The sequence below is a fragment of the Sinohyriopsis cumingii genome, chromosome 6, assembly GCF_028554795.1.
Source record: "Sinohyriopsis cumingii isolate HCF-2022 chromosome 6, ASM2855479v2, whole genome shotgun sequence".
Classification (NCBI taxonomy): Eukaryota; Metazoa; Mollusca; class Bivalvia; order Unionida; family Unionidae; genus Sinohyriopsis; species Sinohyriopsis cumingii.
Window position 1 is genome coordinate 131747638 of NC_142966.1, and position 22687 is coordinate 131770324.

Genomic DNA, 22687 nt, shown 5'->3' on the forward strand with positions numbered 1-22687 from the left:
ATCGCCACTTTTCGTGTAGAACGCAAAACTAGTTTTGTCTGTGTTTGAGCCTGGTGCCAACCATTTTAGAACAATAGGTGGATCTTGGAACATCATCAGCCATATAAGCTCCAACAGTTTTGATGTGAACCTTTATAATGCTTCATTAGATGCCACATCCTTCATCCACTCCGGCTTCTTCTTAAAGGACGACACATCACGGTAGTGCTGAAACAAAAAATACAGTTTGTTGATACACACTTGTAATGATGTAAATAGGATAATTTTGTCTCACTCAGAATGTTTTAAATGTACTGAGGTCTCTGAGGTTTAAATGTACTGAGGTTTCTGAGGTCCCCTGCAGAAGTGTAGGCCATATGCTAGGATGGATGCATTATTCAAAGTAAAAGTAATGATTTACTATATGACTTCTAATTTCTGGCATTATTTGTTATGTAACTGCATTTCGACAACTATGTTGAAGTTTGAACTGAGTTCAGACAAGTTTATTCATTCAGTACATACCAATTTTGAAGAATTTGATATTCATAAAAATAAAAAATGGAACTAGAGACCATCATTAACGAAGATCATTTCTTTTCTTTCTCTACCTCCGTTTCTACGTCATTAACTTTTATTTCAAGCGAAAAAACAGTCACAAGAAATAAACTACAGACGCGCACAGACAAAAGAAATAGACGAAATAATTTGTGTCCTCTTGGACACGCAGGTACAAGTTTTTAACCAAGTAGGAATGCATAATTTGAAAACTGAAAACTGACGCTTAGTCGCTAACCGAACTGTTGGAATAGTATATCACACTCGCATTCTCGCGTGATCTTCAGGATAGATCCAGATTCAGTTAAGACCTGCTATGTTAACCTGTTTATGTTAAAGACCTGTAATGTTAACCTCTTGATGTTAAATAATGTGAATGAATGTATTTAAAGTCCAGTATTTTGACCAATCAAAGAAAGTCCAATTTCTACGTCATATATTAAAAAGGTCTCGTTCAAGCCTTCTTTCATCTTGCAATGCTTGCACTGGGTCGACAATCATATTACACGTGTATAAACCTACTCCATACAACATCACTGTAAATGAAAGGCACAATACATGGACAATTCAACATCAAGAGACCCAAGAGAAAGTCAAGTGGATGTAGCAGTCCAAGTATCCATTTAAGTTACTGAGTGTTTTAAGTACAAAACTATCAAATGATTCTTTAAGATGAAATATAGCAAGAAAGGAGTAATTTGAACAAACAAACTCAATTTTAATAATTTATTGTCTAAAAGAATTTTATCGAAATCTTCCAGTTACATAGAAGCAATAAATCGTAATATCGTATTTCCAGGGTTATCGTAGTGTGGCTGCATTCAGCCATCTTTGACTATTCCATTCATTTTAATTCCACCCGCAAAAAACCAAAGAAACAATGAGGAACAAAAGAAGCAAAAACTATTATAACAAGACAGAAGGAAAAAGATTTATCTTTTTTGTATCCTTTTATTTAAAATTATAATTCGAGATATAAAATTGAGGTTGAATTTCTAAATATCAAATTTCTGAATATAAATTGAGTGAATTCGAGCATTTAGATAAAAGTCAATTTCCACTTGTATGACGGTGTGGTTCATGTGCTCCTCGAACACTTGTTTTTTACTTTTCTTCCGTCCCTTTTTATGAATGTGCGCATTGTTAGGTGGATTAGTGTGATGGTGCACGAGACCTAGTTGATAATGTGAAATTACTCGGAGCATGGATTTATCATCTGCATGAACAAATTAAAACTCTCTTCTAATATATTCGATTGTACTGACGTTTAACTATATCAGTATCTTTCATAAGATTATAAATTCAAATGTTCTATATGGGATAAAGGATAACCACGTTTGTCTCTATCTGGTGTATGGGTTTCAAATTTGATACATAATTTCGTTTATATACATTGCACTTTTAAATAGAAATTCAGTGAGTTCGTGCATTTATTTAAGTGTTAAGTTCCGGTTGACTTACGAGTTGATCTATATACAATAAGATTAATACCTTGAATAGATTACTTGTGGACTCTTTTGCCATACTCTTCTGCAAATTCTTTATAAGAATTCTTGTCTCCTGTTCTGCTTCATTGGATTCATCTCTGCCTGAATGCTCTTTCTTGGTAGTAACCTTAAATGTATAGTTATAAACAAAATTAGATGGTTCAGTTCATCAAAGATTCCATTGCTTTGTTTGAATTTACGGCCTATTTCCATAAAAAGCATATTATTTGGAACCGAACTCAGAAAGAAGGGAAATGTCAGCAAGAGGCTTAAATGTGCATAATATAGCTCAGCTTGCTTATAAGAAGCAAAGAGGTCTCATGATGCCATCAAAAAGGTATTTCGTAGAAAATATGCTCACGTTTCACGCACGTTTGACAAGTGTTTAAAAAGTATACAATGCTACTTAGTTCCATTTAATCGTGTATGTTTGGCCACTTTCTGTCATATTTCGTCGTCTGAGTGGTTCGATGAAAATGTCGTTAACAATATCCTTTTCTACTGCAGAGTTCGAATTGGATGGGACGTCATCGTCATTTGTATACATATGATTCCTGTCAATTATGATGAATATTGATAAATTAGTTCGAGAGGAGTGGTAATTCGGTTTTGATTCGCTATTTGCAACTATATACAACAATAATAGCTATCTTGGATGGCTAGTATGCAGCATGTGGGTAATTTGCAATAAAAAATAACAAATAAACCCGATTTAACTTAACCACTTTAGAGAAGACGAAGAAGAAGAAGAAAGAAGAAAAGGGGGAAAAACACAGTAGGAAAGAAATTAAACAAGAAATGAAAAATAGGTTTACATCTGATATGGTAGAGTTTTATGAACAAATAGAAGACCAGGAAATATTAAATAAATGATAACCAAATGATTACATATCACGATCGAAACATTTATATGAGCATCGATATACCCTCTTGTGCTGAGACGAAGTTGCATTAAGAAAAAAACATGAATAAATTGTTTTTACTTGTCACAAAAAACGTTTGTTTATGCTAGGAATAACTAATTTCAGGTAAATATCTCTTATATAAATACACAGACGACGTTTGAAGAACAAAAATAGAGTCGAATATTCATTGTAGATCATTTCAACTAGTAATCAAGGCCAGGCAATTTAGCAGCTAGTAAAACAAAAATTAGATCATCGTGGTTTTTTCAGAAAACTCATGAACTCAACTCAAATGTCGTCATCTTTACTAAAGTACCAGCCCACTATCATATAGAAAGTTGGTGTTTAGTATGTTATTTACTAAATGACCCTTCCAATCTATAGTTATGACAATTAACACACACGATATAGATATACATGACAATAATGGTACATATAGATAATCAAACACTATGAGTCTATATGAGCAAACACTGAGTCGAAATTTTAGATAAATTAAGACATCACAATAAAGAAGTCACGTGGGTGTTCATAAATATTGCTTCATGCACACCTATATTGAACGAAGAGTGCACTTGTAAAAGACAACAAATGACAATTTGAAAACATTTTGCTGGAGATACAAGCATTTCAATATGTCAGTGGACTTTGTGTCTGTTGTGTGTGTGTTTGCGCGCGCGCGATTTGGATTTGTAAAGTAGCTTTAACATTTTTCAGTCATATCGCTGTGATGTCTGAAGTGTGGCAGTTTATAATAATGTTTAGCACTGGGGCAGCATGCCACAGACATGTAACATCACGCCCCACCCAGTCACATTATCTTGACACCAGGCCGACTGTCACAGAATAAGGCAAGAAATAAATTGGTTTTGCCTTAGAACGATTTGACCATTTTTCGTTGTACATGCGTACAACGTTACCTAGGGTGAATAATTGTTTTTCCAGGTAAGCGACTGTACTAGCATGTATCTCGTCGAGAATTACTTACGGCGAGAGACAGTAATAGCACGGTATACACGGGTATTTTACCCTGACTATTACACACTCTCCTATGGATTTAAGGTAGATTACGTTTCTAACCGACACTGGCCGTTTTGGATCTTGTCAAAGAGTGAACGTTCTCCATTGTGTTCTCCAGCCATAGGGGTAAGTGTTAAATTTATATTTTATTTGATATGTGAAGCTTATTCCGGTTTTAATGTCATATCGTGTATTGATGCATTTACTACTACGCAGATTTGAAACGTTGTGAACTTTGAATTACAAGATGCTATTAGAGTTTAATTTATTAGCATATATCTAAATATTTTTAAGAACCCATTATTATGACCAGTTTGGTTTTATTGTAGCTATTCAGGGCTGTTTAGAGCTGATGGTAGCTGTTTAGGGCTGACTATAGCTGTTTAGGGCTGACGGTAGTTGTTTAGGGATGACGGTAGCTGTGTAGGGCTGACTGTAGCTGTTTAGTTATGCGTGCTGTCTATACGTATGTGTATACGTGTGTCTGTACACATGGTGGAGCCACGAATGTAGACGTAGCCAATACAAAGTGCTGTATGCTGTCTGTATGTATGTGTATACGTATGTCTGTACATGTGGTGGATCCGTGAAGAGTGTGAGCGGCCGATAAATGTGTGGGCCAACCTAAGGATTCGGTGAAACTGTGCGATTCATCAGTTTATGAATCATACGACTGTACAATTGTTATGAGTCATGTTTGCTCCAACTGATGTTTCAATTGAGTAAATTTTCAATTACATGAGATTATTTTGAATCTTATTTGTATTATAGGAGATTATGTGAAATCTCACTTACATTGCATACTATAGGAGATTATGTGAATCTCACTTACAGCGCAAATATTATTTGAAATATGTTTTGAATTTCTTGAGATTAATTGAAGCTCATTTTCCATAAGTAAGATTACATGAATCATATTTTCGTTTCTCAATTTGTAAATGTTTGTGCAGAGTGATTGGATCAATCGTATGTTGAGAGCGTATTTATCACACACACACACACACATACACACACACACACACACATACATATATATTTACATACATACATACATACATACATACATACATACATACATACATGCATATATATATATACATACATACATATATATACATACATACTTATAGATACATACATATACATACATATAGATACATACATACATAGACATACATATAGATACATACATATACATACTTATATATATTAATTCATTTTATAAATTTCCATCGTCCATCACATTGTGTTTGCGTATTCATTTGATCCAAAACCCACTCGGTTACAATTCTGTTACAATGGTGTCAGAAGTGGGATCTTTGGATTAAGTCAATCGTCATCATTTTGTTTGTAAAAGTCTACACTTATTGTTTATATATTAGAGTGTGACCTTCTTGAGAAGATAATCTTCAAGTAGGTGTTTATTTGTTTAGCCTTTCTAGGTCCGTGGGTCCATTATAAATACATTCAAATACATATTCATTTTGTTTGGTTGTCCTCTTCAGGAAGATAAGGTTGGTTTGTTCTATAAAATTAAATTTGTTTTATTACTATCAGTCATGTCATCCCTTAAGGACTTGGTCACCTTAGGTAAAGAACTTGGATATGAGGGAGAAAGTTTAAGGAAATGTATTTAGGAAGAACAAGCCCGGGAGAGGGATGAAAAGGTAAAGGCGAGGGAATTAGAAAGGGAAGAACAAGCCCGGGAGAGGGATGAAAGGGTAAAGGAGATGGAAATAACCAAACAACTTGAAAGGGAGAAAAGGGAAACAGAGGAAAGGCGGGTAGAGTTAGAAAAGCAGGCAAGATTAGAAATCAGAATTACAAAAGCTGGCCGAGAAGGAAAGGATGGAATGGGAAAGGGAGCGTAGAGAGAGAAGATAGAACTGCTTAAAGTAGAGGATAGAAAGTTAGAAAGGGAAAAACAAGCAAAGTTAGAAGCTTTGGAGACAGAAGAAAGTTTAAGGCAACGAGATCATGAACGTCGTGTAGAGTTAGCAACAGCTAGAAAAGGAGAGCGCGATTCTGCCTCTAGCAAACTAAAGGGCCCTAAATTACCCCCCTTTGACGATGAAAAAGATAACATGGACAGTTATCTTCATCGGTTTGAGCGGTACGCCTAGAACCAGAAGGGGAGTCGAAATGACTGAGCACTGCATCTCAGTGCTTTATTAAAAGGTAAGGCACTGGATGTGTACTCGCGACTTCCTAGAGACGATGTGTTTAATTACACGTCCTGAAGGAAGCACTTCTAAAAATGTACGAGCTGACTGAACAGGGTTTCCGTAAAAAAGTTCAGATATAGCGAGCCCGAGAAGGGAGAAACCTTTGGTCAGTTCATCGTTAGAATAGCGAACTATTTTCAGCAGTGGATTGAATGCGGCAAAGCGGTTGTTGTTGTTGTTGTTATATGGTTTAACGCCATTTTTCAACACAAGATAGGCTATACGTGGCGGCCAGTATTAATGGTGGAGGAAGAACCCGGGAAAACCCCGGAAAGAACCACGGACCCACGAGAAGCTACCGGCAAGCTTTCTCACATGTCCACATTGGCCATGCCCGAGACTCGAACCCACGCAGACAGAGGTGAGATGGCAGTGATCCGTGACGGAGAGCGCTTTAGACCACTCGGCCACCGGCAAAGCGGTGAAAACGTTTGAAGGGTTGGCTGATTTTTTTGCTAAGGGATCAATTGCTGAACACAGCTGGTCGGGAATTAAGTCAGTTTCTGAAAGAGAATGTCTTCTCAAACGTACAGGATATGGCTAAGCAGGCCGATTTCATTGCCGAGGCTCATGGGGGAACCCAGAACGTGGTTTCAAAAGATTTTAAGATTTTACGAGGCCGATGCCTAGAGAGCTTGCGAAATCAGCTGAGGCAAGTAGGTCAGTTTGGGATACAGGTCGTCAGGGTGTACAATGTTACTTGTGTAAGGAATGGGATCATATTCAAGCAAAATGTCCTAAAAGGAAGGGACTTGCACATAAAGTAGCCGTGTCTATACAGAGTAAAGGTATGTCTGCTAATATTGTGCAGGTAGAACCGGGTATTCATTCACTTGGCACGTGTCTTTTCCCCGAAGCGCGAGTACCAACCGCGAGAGGTTTTGTGAACGGTCGAGAAGTCGTAGCATTATGTAGCAGGAGCATATTTATTTTATAATTTTATATATTCATGTATTAATTAGGCAGAACTAGGTATTTTATTATTTTTATGTAGTTAATGTTTATTATGTTTATTAATGAGTGAAATAAAGTCAGCACTTGCAATTATTGTTATTCTCATTTTACACATATATAGCCACTTAGGTAACTTTGAACCATGATTACCTGTTAGAGTTTTGTTCACTGAGCAATGAAGCTACCCTGATTACTGTTCATGCTGGGTTGTTCTATTGTATGGCAAGTGGTAAGTAACTTTCTGATTGGTTAGTTTGCTACTTGTCTGTATAAACAACATAGTATGACTTGCATATTAGTGGTGGTCATTCCATTGGAGCTTCTAAAGTCGGGGGTTGCTGGTCAAGGCATTGCATTAAGAAAAGAGCCTGATGTTTCTTTTGCTTCAAGGAAAATGTGACTTGGCCTTTGTCCCATATGATAAGGGTGTAACAAAGCAGGAGAAATGTATCAATCTCCACTTATCAACCTCTATGCACAATAAAAACCCAATAATGAACAAATACTGGACTTGTATCGTCTTTTTAGTGAGTAGAAGGCAAATGCTGTAACAATAACGTAACACTGGTTGCACGGGTGTAGTGATCAAACGTAGTCTTGTGCAGGATAACCAAATTCTCGGGTGGGAGTCCCCATGTATGCTACTCGATCAGACGATCAGGTCGCATTCCCGTTGCAAGGATCACGGTAGAAACACCTTTCCTAACCGGAACCGTTGATAACCTTTGTATGGAAAACCCTATTTACGATCTGACGATCGGAAATGCTGAAGGTTTCCGTCTTCCAACTATGGCAGATTTCAGGATACCTTTGGCCCAGGCAGTCGAAACGCGAGGACAAACCCTACGAGAGAAAAACGCGTTTCAGAAATTAAAAGTCCCTGAGTCGATCTCCAGAATTTCGAGTGACGAGTTCAAACGAGAGCAAGAACGCGACTAATCCATCAAAACTATTGTGAAAATCGCGTCCGGCGCATTTAAACACTGCAAGGGTGGGGCAGCTCGAGATTCGTTCGGAGGAACGAATAATTCATAGGGAGTTTATCATTCCAGAGGGCAAGAGGTATTGGCAAGTAGTCGTACCCCAGAGATACAGATCTCGTGTACTTAGGGTGGCACATGAGTCTAGCATGGCAGGGCACCTGGGTAAGGCGAAGACCACCAGCAGAGTAGTCGCTTAATTATACTGGCCTAGTGTTAATGGCAATGTCACACGGTTCTGTAGGTACTGTGACGTATGTCAGAAAATCGTATGTAAGGGAAGGGTCACTAGGGTGCCTTTAGAACAGATGCCATTAATAGATATGCCATTAAAAGAGTGGCGGTAGATATTGTAGGACCAATACAACCAGTTACCGAAAGGAAGAACCGGTATATTCTTACTCTTGTGGATTACGCAGCCAGATACCCCGAAGCCGTAGCGTTATCAAATATTGAAAAGGAACGGGTTGCTGAAGCATTGGTTGACATCTTCAGTAGGGTAGGGGTGCCAGAAGAAATCCTTACGGATTGTGGTGTCCAATTCACATCTGACCTCATGGGTGAAATAAGTAGGCTGTTGTCCATCAAACAGCTGAACACTACCCCATACCATCCGATGTGCAATGGACTGGTAGAGAAGTTTAATGGTACCCTGAAACATATGCTACGAAAAATGTGCGCGGAACGTCTGCAAGACTGGGACCGCTATTTGAACACGGTTCTGTTCGCGTACCGTGTAGTACCGCAAGAAAGTTTAGGGTTTTCGCCCTTCGAATTGCTGTACGGAGGAACATTTCGAGGCCCGATGCGGATACTACGCGAACTTTGGACAGGTGGCGTCGCGAACGAGGAAATAAAAACTACCTACCAGTACGTGTTAGATCTGCGAGAAAAACGAGAAAGTACATGCCAGATGGCACGTGATGAATTAATGAAATCTGGACGCAGATGTGCCAAGTATTATAACCGCAGAGCGCGAAATAGGAATATTTTTTTGTAGGAGATCAGGTTTTACTGCTTGTACATCAAGAGACAGAGCGACAATGTAGAAAAAGGGGTCTTAAATATCGTTTGTACGGCAGTTATCGACGACGACGAAGTAGAGTGGGGACAGCCACAAGATAGAGCTTTTTGTGCGCTCAAAGAGAAACTAATCAGTGCACCTATATTAAAATTGTATTAAAATTGCCAGATGTTAGCAAACCCTTTATTTTAAGAACAGATGCCTCTGAAACTGGTTGGGAGCAGTGTTACTGCAAGAGCAAGAAAACCATAAGTTACCCGTAGTTTATTAAAGTAGGAAATTGCTACCCGGGGAGAAAAACTAATCGATTATTGAGAAAGAGTGTTTGGCCGTAGTGTGGGGTATTGGAAAGTCTCATGCGTATCTTTTTGGAAGAGATTTCGTTCTCGAGACTGATCACCAACCCCTATTGTATTTAAACAAGGCTAAGGTCGCTAACGCTCGATTGATGCGTTGGGCGCTGACACTACAACCTTATTGCTTCCGTGCAGAGGCAATAAGAGGAGTTGAAAATATAGAGGCAGACTACTTGAGAAGGCATTATTGAAAAGTTGGAATTTTCTTTTATCCAGTATAGAAAATCCAGATTACTATATAACCAGTGTAAATATTGTAAGATGGCATTAGTAGTTATTTTTCTTGTATTCTGTGAAAGCTAACAAATATGTGTACATTTTTTCTCTTGGGGGGGGGAGGTATTGTCACAGACTAAGGCAAGAAATAACTTGGTTTTGCCTTAGAACGATTTGACCATTTTTCGTTGTACATGCGTACAACGTTATCTAGGGTGAATAATTGTGTTTCCAGGTAAGCGACTGTACTAGCATGTATCTCGTCGAAAATTACTTACGGCGAGAGACAGTAATAGCACGGTATACACGGATATTTTACCCTGACTATTACTCACACTCCTATGGATTTAAGGTAGATTACATTTCTAACCGACACTGGCCGTTTTGGATCTTGTCAAAGAGTGAACGTTCTCCATTGTGTTCTCCAGCCATAGGGGTAAGTGTTAAATTTATATTTTATTTGATATGTGAAGCTTATTCCGGTTTTAATGTCATATCGTGTATTGATGCATTTACTACTACGCAGATTTGACACGTTGTGAACTTTGAATTGCAGGCTGCTATTTGAGTTTAATTTATTAGCATATATCTAAAGATTTTTAAGAACCCATTATTATGACCAGTTTGGGTTTTATTGTAGCTGTTCAGGGCTGTTTAAAGCTGACTGAAGATGTGTAGGGCTGACGGTAGCTGTATAGGGCTGACTGTAGCTGTTTAGTGAAGCGTGCCGTCTATACGTATGTGTATACGTGTCTGTACACGTGGTGGAGCCACGAATGTAGACGTAGCCAATAGAAGGGTGCTGTGTGCTGTCCGTTCTTATGTGTATACGTATGTCTGTACATGTGGTGGATCCGTGAAGGGTGTGAGCGGCCGATAAATGTGTGGGCCAACCCAAGGATTCGGTGAAACTGTGCGGTTCATTAGTTTATGAATCATGATTGCACAAGTGTTATGAGTCATCTTTGTTCCAGTTGATGTTTCAACTGAGTACATTTTCATTTATGAGATTATTTTGAATCTTATTTGTATTATAGGAGATTATGTGAAATCTCACTTACATTGCATACTATAGGAGATTATGTGAATCTCACTTACAGCGCATATTGTTTGAAACGTATTTGAATTCCTTGAGATTATTTGAATCTCACTTTCCATACGTAAGATTACATGAATCATATTTTCGTTTCTCAAAATTAATGTTTGTGTAGAGTGATTGGATCAATCGTATGTTGAGAGCGTGAGAGAATCATTGTATTTATAATATATATACATTTTATTAATCCATTTTATAAATTTCCATCGCCCATCACATTGTGTTTGCGTTATTCATTTAATCCAAAACCCACTCGGTTACGGTTACAATTCTGTTACACCGACCAGCCCTAACACTAACCACTTGATACTGAACGCCAATCGAGGCAGCTGCTAGTTCCACTTGATAGTCATTTTGGAATGACTCGGCCTGGGGTTCGAACCCGCGACCTTCCATATCCGAAGCGGATGCTCTAACCACTTAAGCAACCGGAGCGGTCGCCAGTAGACACTGACTACAGAGTATTTATACTTATCTGCATTAATATCGATACATACATTAAATGAGCATGTACAATGGGAAAAAACAGCATCTAGGTCACAGAGGGCAGTGACAAATTGATGAGACGAGCATTTGTATACCTAATGGTCATTATTGTTGTTAGCACATGATGTACACATTTAGGAAAATAAAATGAAGAATACGTGCTGCTCGGTAACTATAAAGGCAAGTCATAGAAAGTATGACTTTTTTGTTGAGCTTATACGTTAATTTCCTGAATATCTAGAATTATGTAAGCAAGAGCTGTCTGAATTTCGACCTCCATGTTTGTCTCTTGTAGACAATAGTCGAAAATGGTACTTGTCAAAACCGCAAAATGAACTTTGACCGTCCCATCACACAACATATGACACTTACAGGGTTATGCTCATCCACTCTGAATACGGGATCCTTCATAATACTTAACATTTGCTGCATGTGTCTCTCTAAATCTTCTGACTGTTGGTTAAATAAATCTATGTAGACGGTATAAATGTCCTGCAAAAAATGATAAAGGACATAGACATACACACTAACAGATATATGTATAAATTTTTCTTTAAAAGTAAACGAGGCTTGTCGAGTTTCTTTTTAATGGAAAAGGTGTTATATATTTATAAAGTTTCATTGCCACGGCTCAGTCGTCTCATTCTTGTCGAGAGTGGTGTATTGACTTAATCTAATAAAAATAGTTTCTTATTGTGATATGTTAAATATTATTATTATTATTATTATTATTATTATTATTATTATTATTATTATTATTATTATTATCATTATTATTATTTCCGATTCTTAAACTGTGATACCGAAAGGTCTGGAAATCAGAAGAAAACGCTAACTTGAACACAAATAAATTCTCCAGAAATTCTGTATTTCTCAAAACACTCGGTGCATCACGGAGGTTCATTCAGTCTGCAACGCCTGAAACGGATTGAAAGGAAAGCAGCAGCAATCATATGACTCAGTTGCACGAACTAGAGAACATGAGATAAGACCACCACTTAAAAAAGGAGATGCCCAGAGCATTGTTTGTTATCACTGCAGGCTCGTAATATATCAAGCACATTTTCATTACGACTTTATAAATTACGTACCTTTTGTAAGTAATGCATCAAAAAGTCTTAGTCTGTTGTTTCAGAAAGTGATTATATACATGCCTAATTGCTCTTAGGTCGCCTAAAAGGCATCACTCCAATGTTTAAATTGTTTGTATGATTCGATCTTGTACTACATTTTGGATAAAATTCCATTTCTTTAAGTTCAAATGACCAAGGCTATATTATTTCATTGTTCGGAATTAAGCTGGACATAAAATGAAATAAAAGTCAAGATATACTGTTTCATTTTTGGTGGACAAATTTGAACTTGACTGAAATGACTGGAGCAGTCGTACAAAAATGTTTCCTTGACCCGCCGAATCACACTTGTTTGCTTAGCCGGTCTGCGCAGAATTGAAGACACTGAATTCAGTAAATATTTGGTTTCTTGTTAAGGTATAACTTTTGCTTTCTATTGAATACAAGTAAGAGCATTCACAGGTCAGCAGAGGTTCAGGAAAATGAGAAAAGCAATGATTTTACTACAGATTCAGATAACAATAAGACATAGTAACATCATACTGACCCAATTAGTGTAACATCATACTGACGCAATTAGTGTATTATTATCTAAATATTACAGCGTTCAGAACACAATCCATCTTGTAAACAACTTATTTTGCAGAGTGATAACGTGTCATGTATTATCACATTACGAACAGAACATAAATGTAGGAGTCGATATCACCACGGAACGTTAAGTTTGACCTAACCCGGAAAATGACAAGGTTCGATCAATAAATTTACAATAAATAATTTAGCATCCTTATAAAGAATTGTATACATCACCATAATTCTCTCAACAACTGAGGGAATTGTACTTCACTGGTAACTGATTAGTGTGGTTGTGGGGGTTATTAGACGCCGACGTGCACTAAGTTGCCATGCCGAACCGACGGAAAGAGTGCGGTCTCATATGGTACTAACGATGTTTTCTTTTGGTTAAGGAAGGAGGGAGTACTTCTAGTCATTGTTGTATATAATAGCTTCTGTTATATTATCATGTTTGCAGAATTGTTGGTTGTACGTATGGAGTCAGTCAAGGTGCCAGTACGTCTCCACCACCATCTCTAACATTTATACATGACTAGGAACATGCAGCTAAAATGTTATCTGTGAAGGCGGCTGCAACCATATCAGGTATCAATGTTTTCTGTTGGCGAATGACAGACAATACGTGTATTTTCAAGAGGAAAAAACGTATATGCTACGCATCGGACGGAAAATAGCGAGTTCTTATCAACAATATAAAATGGAAAGCATCCGTTTTAAATCAGGCAAGTAAACCCAAATTACTCACGAGTTTAAAGTTGGAAACGTTCATATAAGAAAAGTATCTGAGATTATTTGAATAATTCAGTTACATACCTCGCCCCTTGATCAGGCCGCAAGCTATGTGCTATTAGATCAAAGTTATAAAACTTAAAATAATTAAACCTTTATACATTTGAAAGCATGATATCTTCTAGTGCTCATGTCTGGTATGTGCAACATATTTTGGTGCTCAATTACAATGGAGCTAATATTTCTTGATGATACAAATGTGATTATGACCATATATTCAGGTGCTCAGATGTGGCTGTGACAATACCTTCTTGCGCTCAAATATGATTGAGACAATTTGTGTTGATGCTCGAATGCTTTACGTTGGCATCTGAGCACCAGAACAACTTGTCATAATGATTCGTGAGGACCACAAAAAATATGAGTATGGCAATATTGTGTTGTGGTCTGTTGTTAAATGTATAGATGTTAATTTCAATAAATATGTTCAAAAATATATCAATTGGTCGTATATCACAGATAAGCAATGTAACCATATTATAATTTTATCTCGAATCAAACCAAGACAAAAATGCAAATCATTTAAACTGAGAACATAAGTAAAATCTAAATATTAAAATAAGATAAAAGGAATTGTTACTTCAATCTTGCAGTTAGTGATTGTTAGAACTTAACCACTTAACTTCAGGTGTGCAACTAGTCGACTGCAAACTGCAACATTAACCTTCCAGTTAAACCAGATTAAAGTGTGGAACTGCAGATCGTTGGAAGAGTTAGCAAATGTTCCAAATTAGCCAGGTATAGGTGTGGAACTGCAAATCGTTGGTGGAGTTAGTAAATGTTCCAAATTAGCCAGGTATAGGTGTGGAACTGAAAATCGTTGGAAGAGTTGGTGAATGTTCCAAATTAGCCAGGTATAGGTGTGGAACCAGTATTGGTGTGGAACTGATCGGCTGCAGACTGAAACATTACACTATGAAGCTGAGAAACCCAAATAGGAAAAACTCTGTAACTGAAACATTCGAGAATGTAAAATTCACAAATATTTAATTTTACTTATTACATTGATTTATGTAGATATTTTGAGGGTGATCTGGGCAGAATGCATCGCTTTTGGGAAATGCTCTGAGAAGGTCAGATGATGGTGATACATATTAGAGATCCGGGATCTTTTCAAATGCCCAACAACATAGATTATTATGTGTTCATTGTTTTCTCCATTAGCTTTGCATTGTCAGAATCGTGCAAACTTTTTTTCCACAATGCACTGCTTCATACTAAAAGACACGAGTGTCTAAAATAGTATCATCTGTTAGGAACTACTTCTCATTGTAAACAATGTACACTCATGTAGCAGACGCCGGAGGTTTTGTTTTAGATTTTTCTGTGGATGAACTAAACATGCTGTTTGGTCCGTGTGTGTGTGATTTAGATTTTTAACGTAGCTTTTAACAATTTTCCAGTCATATCGCTACGATGTGACAGTTCATAGTGATGTCCTGCACTGGGGCATCATGCCGCTGACATGTAACATGATATCCCACCCAGTCACATTATCCTGACACCAGCCCGACCAGTCCTAACACTAACCTCTTAATGCTGAGCGCCTAGCGAGGGAGCTGCTAGTACCATTTTTTAAGTCTTTGGTATAACTCAGCCGGGTTCGAACCCGCGACCTTCGCATCCGAGGCGGACGCTCTAACCACTGGGCCACCGGAGCGGTTCATTTGAAAAGTAAAGATGATAAAGTTGACGGTATAGATAAGTTCATCGAGTCACAAAAGAAACTTTCAACAAAGCAAATTACTGAACGTAATATCCGCAATGTCCACGGCACACGTGAGAGACACATTATTAAAAATACCATTATGATCATTTAAACAGTTATTTATGAGAAGTTCATAACTATTCGCAAATCAAATGGCTCAGGCTATGAGTGGTGCTTTCAAGGGTCTATACAAATAGCATTGAAAGGCATAGTAATGCCAAGGGCTATCATATATCCCTCAGATACGTCCCATTTTACAAGTCAGTCTGAAACACTAAATTCGAAACAGAAGTGCAAGTGAAGAAGGCGGGTTTTGATAGAAAACCGACATTCAAATAAATAAGCCAAGATGACGAAAAGTCTTAATTTCGCTCGCGAAATGGATTGTCACACCGCAGCTGTTTTAAATTTTTTACGTCTAATATTTTTGAGATGGTGTTTGAATTTGTAGTGCGATAACTTATATCGCTACTACAAATTCAAACACTATCACAAAAATATTAGAGGGTAATATCCATACAGGACATGTAAACAAAGATCATGCAAGTGACATGACCTATACATCTGTCTTCTTTAGCTGGTAATAACAATGGCAATAAATATATTTACCTTTTTCAGTCTTGAATTTCCTTAAAATATACTTTCCGTAATTATTTCTGCCAATCACAATTACATGGGTTTCAAGAAAAGTCCATCCTGCGACAATGAACTGTAATTTCGACTATATTTCTAACATAAATTGCATTCTTCTTACTGCACCTAAAAACGAAGTGAATTAAATATTCCCTAGCAAACAATATTTAATCTTGCGTCTTTCTGAGAATTTCAATTAAAATAATTCATATTTTTTCCTGTATGCTTCCAAACAATCAATGACAGAACAGAACCACATGTGCAGCTGCATCAAAGCCAGGTTCTTCAGTCACATATACATCGTACGGAATTGAAGCAGATAATATAGCCAGTCCATCACAAATAGAAAACAGAATTTAGTTTGATCAACAGACATTCGAAATCCCACCATTCGAGACCAACTGGAATTGTTTTTAAATGCGCATTTATTCACAATATGATCTAAATTTCAATTTTAAGTTGACCAAAACGAGCATTTTTTTAAACTAATGATTGAGCGCACTATACGCCATGATGTATAATGGTGGACGGTACTATGTGCGTATTATTAATGCAACTATGTAGTATTGAACCTATAGTTGTAGATATACTTTGTATGCCAATATAACTTCAATTACATTGTTCTCCTAACGTCGTGCAGTATTGCTCAGAAAAAAAACTGGTTCATATTTTCCCATACGAATGCAGAGACTTACAAATACATTTAGTGTGCCATCCTTGCTCGTTATTTTAAATGATTCAGTCATAAATCAGCAGAAAATTATCATTTTCACGACATTATGCTATAATTTGCGCAACATATCTAGTTCACGTAATTACTATATTTTCTCGAATACGTTTGAAAGACAGTCTATGGAACTGCAAGGACAATAGGCATACTGAATTAAATCAATGGATTCATTTCTGGTCTGTCAGAAAAAATATTAATAGAAGAATCGTTTTATCATGTGAAATATTAACAACGCATACATATCCTTCCATCCAAACATTACGTTGGTTTCTTTCTGGAGTTGTACCATGTTAAATTAATCAAACTTAAATCCTCTTCGCATACCTTAGGGATGGAAGCAAGATTATCCAAAACTTTGTCTTCACTTTTTAACAATGTATCGTAATACTGGAAAGCGTCCGTCCATTCCTCGTTGTAAACTTCCTTAAACATTTCCGCAAGTTTCGTAGACCGATATTGGTCGCTCAGATCTGCTATATCCGAATTAGCGTCCGCCATTCGGTCGCCAGCTATGGTGCTCAGTCTGAAAGAAAATGCGATTGATCTTTGAATTTTTTAATTCATTAAATATATTCGCGTAGTATTATCAATTTATGTTTACCTGGTCAATTTGTATCTGAAGAGATGATGATGATGATGATGATGATGATGACGACGATAATATGCATAATAGTAAATATTACAAAAATTCTTTAAATCGAAATATATTTTGATAATTAAATTGGATAGATTATAAAAATACAAATGACTTTTATACAAGCATACTTACCATAATTGTTTGACGGCTTTAAGTATATTTAAAAGATATTGCTTATGACAGCTGTAATCATATTTAATATATAACTTTTACAGCTGTCATCATATATAATATATAACTTTTACAGCAGTCATCATATTTAATGTTTTCGTCTGTAAGAATATTTAATACAGTTAAAAACTGAGTGTGGATAACTTGTGTATTAGCTGGTGTAAGATAGCTACCCTGCAATCCATTATCAGGTGTAATTTTCAAAGCAAGGTTGATACAATCATTGCCAGAGTGAACTTGTTAACTTTTGCACTACCAATTTCTATGTGTTTGTTTGTTCATCTGACAATAACTATGTTATTTCTGAAGACAGTTACCTCAACAGGAAAAACTGGAAATGAGCCATGATTGGAAGACTTGCAGTCACTGAGATTATTTTCTATGCTGAGTTGCAAAATGTTTCTGGATTACTTTCGTTTATATATTTTGCACAATAGTACAAAAAAGTTCACGCGTATTGTATAGTAATTAAGTGTGAAATTATAAATAGCTGTACTAGCTGCTATATGGATAATTCAATCAGAGGCGGTGTTAGGAGTACGCGGGGCCTAGGGCCGACCATGACCGCGCGGGGCCAGAGTATCGGTTTCTCGATTGGTATAGAATATAGCTTGACAAACTCATAAGGACGATCTTAAGCCTGAAGTGCAGGGCCCCCTCAAGAGCGGGGCCTGGGGCGGTTGCCCCACTTGCCACCCCCAAACGCCGTTCATGAATTTAATCCAATATGATATGGTCGTAAAATAGTATTTCTGTATTTATCATAGCAGATACCTTGATTTAAAGGTAATGTTTTATTGGGGTCAAATGTTTTCAGGTTTATAGTTTTGGGTTCCACCTTCTATAATTTGGACCGTATATTGTTAAATTTGAAATATTACAGGTATAAAGTGGACAACTTTCCAATAGCATCTGAATTTCTACTGGTATTCTAAAGTTTATACCGCACACCACAAGCCAAATAACTGTAGTATCAGAGGTGGTAGATTACAAGCTCCTTCTCGCAACTTTTCCCAAATTTGTATTAACACATTATGCCCTGTCCAGTTCTATTTGTTATAAGAGAAAGATTCAGCAACACATCATTTTATGCCGTGCAAGCATTGTAGTATTTTAACTTGAAAAGGTCGTTACTTCAATATGACTTTGTAATGATTTTCAGAGGCATAGTATTGAGGTCATTCACCGCGGCATGTTAGCTTATCATTTCACCTTCATACTGAAGACAAAACATATCCAGAAGAAGGAAAAAAAATTATATTTGGAGTTAGTTTGGGTACTGCTATCTTGCCGAACTCTTGAGTAGTTGTATATTTACTGAAAGTCAACGTCACTACTATTTATTAGACCAAAAAAAATCAGACCCTTACGTCTGAAGACTTTGTTCTGCTGAGCACGATCAAAACTATCATACGCAAACAAAAAACATTAGGGCTCATCATTGGTGCAATGAATATGTATTTGCATTTCACTAATTCATCAAAGGTTGTTTCTGTTTTTTATCGTTTTCCCTCAGTGTGCAATTCTTTTACGATTCGGGGAATATATTATATAGATATATTTCTTTGTCAAGGATAACGATCTATTGCCATATAGCTATGTTGCGTAGCGATGTCTGCTTCTACGTAGTTCATCCAGATATGAAGCGTAGGCTTTCCAAAACCTAAAGCAACTATAGTCATTATTGTATATTGATTCCATTTTAAGTTTCTCCAACATATCTTTGACTATATTCATTCCTTCCTATCAAACAATATTTTCATTTACTCTGTATCTTTTCTTTTTATGTACGTGTTCCCGAGGTACCTCAAGTTGATAAATACTGGTCGAATAATATAGCTATGTCGATTGTTGTTGTGACGAATTATGGGCATTTTTTATTAATCTAAACCATTTAGGTGTTTCAGGGTGGCTACGGACTTAATTTTCTTCGAAAGTATTATTAAGGCGAAACTGCGTAACTGACTATTCGCGAACCATATATTATTAGTTTGATAAAGATGGGATCGTTTTGATACGTTAGACGTATTCGTTTTGAAATAATTATGTCAATGGTCCTTTTTTATCAGATTACTAATTATTATTTCACACCTGTAAAATATATTTTAACAGAGTTGCATTGTCCATATTTTCTACGTGCAGAGTAAATAATGAATGTATAAATGTCTTCCTTCCCGAAGAAAAGGAAAATTCACTTTTAGCGTACTACGGTAATTTCTATACGTGTATGTAGAACTGTTATAATTAAATTGTGGAGGCAAAAGGAAATTTAAGAAGATACATCCTCTACTATCGACTTCCATACTGAATGTGTGTACTGAACATCAACACAAGTAGGTTATTTAGCGCTGAAGCAACTGCAGTGTAGTGTCCAAGGACACAGAGCAGTAGCTGACCCTGGCTGACACTACGAAATGGATTTTAACCTGCATCCTTTTGGTTGTGAGTTAGGCAGACTAAGTATGGAGCCACTGCGTCTTCCAAAAGGAAATCAAATTTTAATATACACACATATATATATAAAAACATACAATAATGTGAATTTTCTGTTGTTTTTCAAAAATCACTAAATTCATACTTTGTTCTCGCTAAATACGTAGCAAATTTGTGAATTTTTACCAACTTTTGTATTGCACTAAAATAATTTGAATCAAATTCATGAAAAGTTATGAAATTATGTACCTTATGACATCTGACGCACTAAAATTGCAATATGAATTTACAAGTTTAATGCATTTACTTATTGGTTTCGTATAAAACCTTGTATTTGATTAAATATCAATCAAATACATTACTGTAAGTTATTCCAGCTCATGAAATTTAGATGGCACTAAACTAAATGCAGAACACACAAAATATTATTATCACTATATATTTTTAGACTGTTCATTTTCCATGAAACGAGTAAATTGAAACACAAATCAAATGAACGAAATTGAAATATTAATACTGCGAAACATTAATGTAAACGTTGTTGCTTTGCGTAAAGTCTTCCTTAATATCAAGACTTTCGGGGTAAGTTGTATTAAATACACATACACTGCTTTTCTTACCGTGGGGATAAAGGGGACAAAGTTGAACTGCTTACCGTGGTGATTGGGATAAAAACGTGGAATTGCTTACAATGGTGGTGGGGGAAACGTGGAATTGCTCATAATGGTGATTGGGGGAAACGTGGAATTGCTTACTGTGGGGTTAAGAGGACAACGTTGAACTGCTTACAGTGGTGATTAGGAGAAAGCGTGGAATCGCTTACAATAGTGGTAGGGGGAAACGTGGAATTGCTTACAATTGTTATTGGATAACGTGGAAATGCTTACAATGGTAATTGGGGGAAACGTGGAATTGCTCATAATGGTGATTGGGGGAAACGTGGAATTGCTTACTGTGGGGTTAAGGGGACAACGTTGAACTTCTTACCGTAGTCATTGGGAGAAAATGTGGAATTGTTTACAAAGGTGATTGGGGGAAATGTGGAATATCTTAGAATGGTGATTGGGGGAAACGTGGAACTGCTTACTGTGGGGTTCAGGGGACAACGTTGAACTGCTTACCGTAGTGATTGGGAGAAAACGTGGAAATGTTTACAATGGTGGTCGGGGCAACGTGGAATTGCTTACTATTGTGATGGAGGGAACATGGAATTGCTTATCATGGTGATAGAAAACGTGGAATTGCACTCTAATTTATATTAATATTTTACAAAATCACAGTTTATCATGCATACATAACATTCTTTCATGAAATATTTTGTAGAATTGTAGACATTTTTGTACTTCAGAACAAAACAATCATTCACCACATAATTCTTTCAAACTCCGCATTTCAAATTAGGTAGAAATTATTTCAAACACACTTTGTATAATCGAAGGACACGTCTAGAAACCAATTAAAAAGTTTTTGTAATTTTTCTTATTGTTATTGAGGATTATGTTGTTTAGTATTAATCTTGACATTATTGACGTGCTGATAAAACGTTTAAAATTTACGTTGATTTCTGACATTCCTGTCAAAATGAAAGGAAAGTACGCAAGAAATTGTCAACTGTTAAATGAGGTGAACATAGTCGTGCTAATATACTTCCTTCCGAACAACAAAGTTTAGATTTAAACTGATGACTTTGCTGAATCCTCGTGTACAGAAACCATTTCATAAGGTCAGATAACGATGATTATTATAATTATTCAAATCAATTCAGATCTTACATAAGTAACTCTGTGTAATTTGGATATTCAGAATGTGATAGTTTCTTGAAATTTCAGCGTTTTGATGAAACCATTAAGTAATAATGGATCCCGAAACCACCGGCTCCACAACCTTAATTGTAAAACATGCCTTTTATAAAACCTTGAAGTTGTCCCAATGAAACTATACGGGATATTTAAAAACCAGAATTACGAAAACCAATATTCTTTGAGAAGTGAGTTCATTAATATTTGAATTATAAATAGTGAACTGTAAATTATATTATCCAACATTTTTATGCTAAACTTTAAGACATATAAAACTGGTCATCTTGCATACATACATACATACATACATACTTAGATACCTACCTACCCACCTACACTACAGACATACATAATTAACATACCTACCTACATATATATATATATATATATCTTCGCTTACTTAAGTTCGATAGTACCTTTGATCTTAATTTCTCCATCTCCGCCAAGGTGCTGTTCCATTGGTCGGTGGCAAGTTCTGCATTTTCTTTGTATTTCGTGTCTTTCCGCAATTCTTTCAATATTTCAGCAATATGATCGATTGTTTTACTCTTTGGATCGACAATTTTGTTGCTTGCAGTCTGCTGGGCTCTTGCCATATCGCACTACTGAAAAATGGTGCATCTGATGATACATTGGTGTATTTTATATACACACACACACATATATATATATATATATATATATATATATATATATATATATATATATATATATATATATATATATATATATATATATATACATACATACACGCACACACACACATACATTTGATTTCTGTCATAGGATTCGGAGTGGCTGAGTATTAGATGAGAATTTAATTAATGCGTTGACACGCGAGTGTGTCTAATA

General features: G+C 36.4%; 1 protein-coding gene across 1 annotated transcript in view; it reads right to left on the bottom strand.

Annotated features, from left to right (window-relative positions):
• Positions 1–22687, bottom strand: part of LOC149797987 (uncharacterized) — a 26288-nt gene continuing 3601 nt past the window's right edge. Inside the window, exons 2-6 of the mRNA XM_089963062.1 lie at positions 22252–22440; positions 17120–17318; positions 11659–11778; positions 2029–2151; positions 1–207 (exon numbers count right to left, since the gene is read on the bottom strand). Of these exons, the coding sequence (XP_089819188.1) occupies positions 133–207; positions 2029–2151; positions 11659–11778; positions 17120–17293 (492 nt within the window). The 5' untranslated portion in view covers positions 17294–17318; positions 22252–22440 and the 3' untranslated portion in view covers positions 1–132. The remainder of the gene's footprint in view (positions 208–2028; positions 2152–11658; positions 11779–17119; positions 17319–22251; positions 22441–22687) is intronic.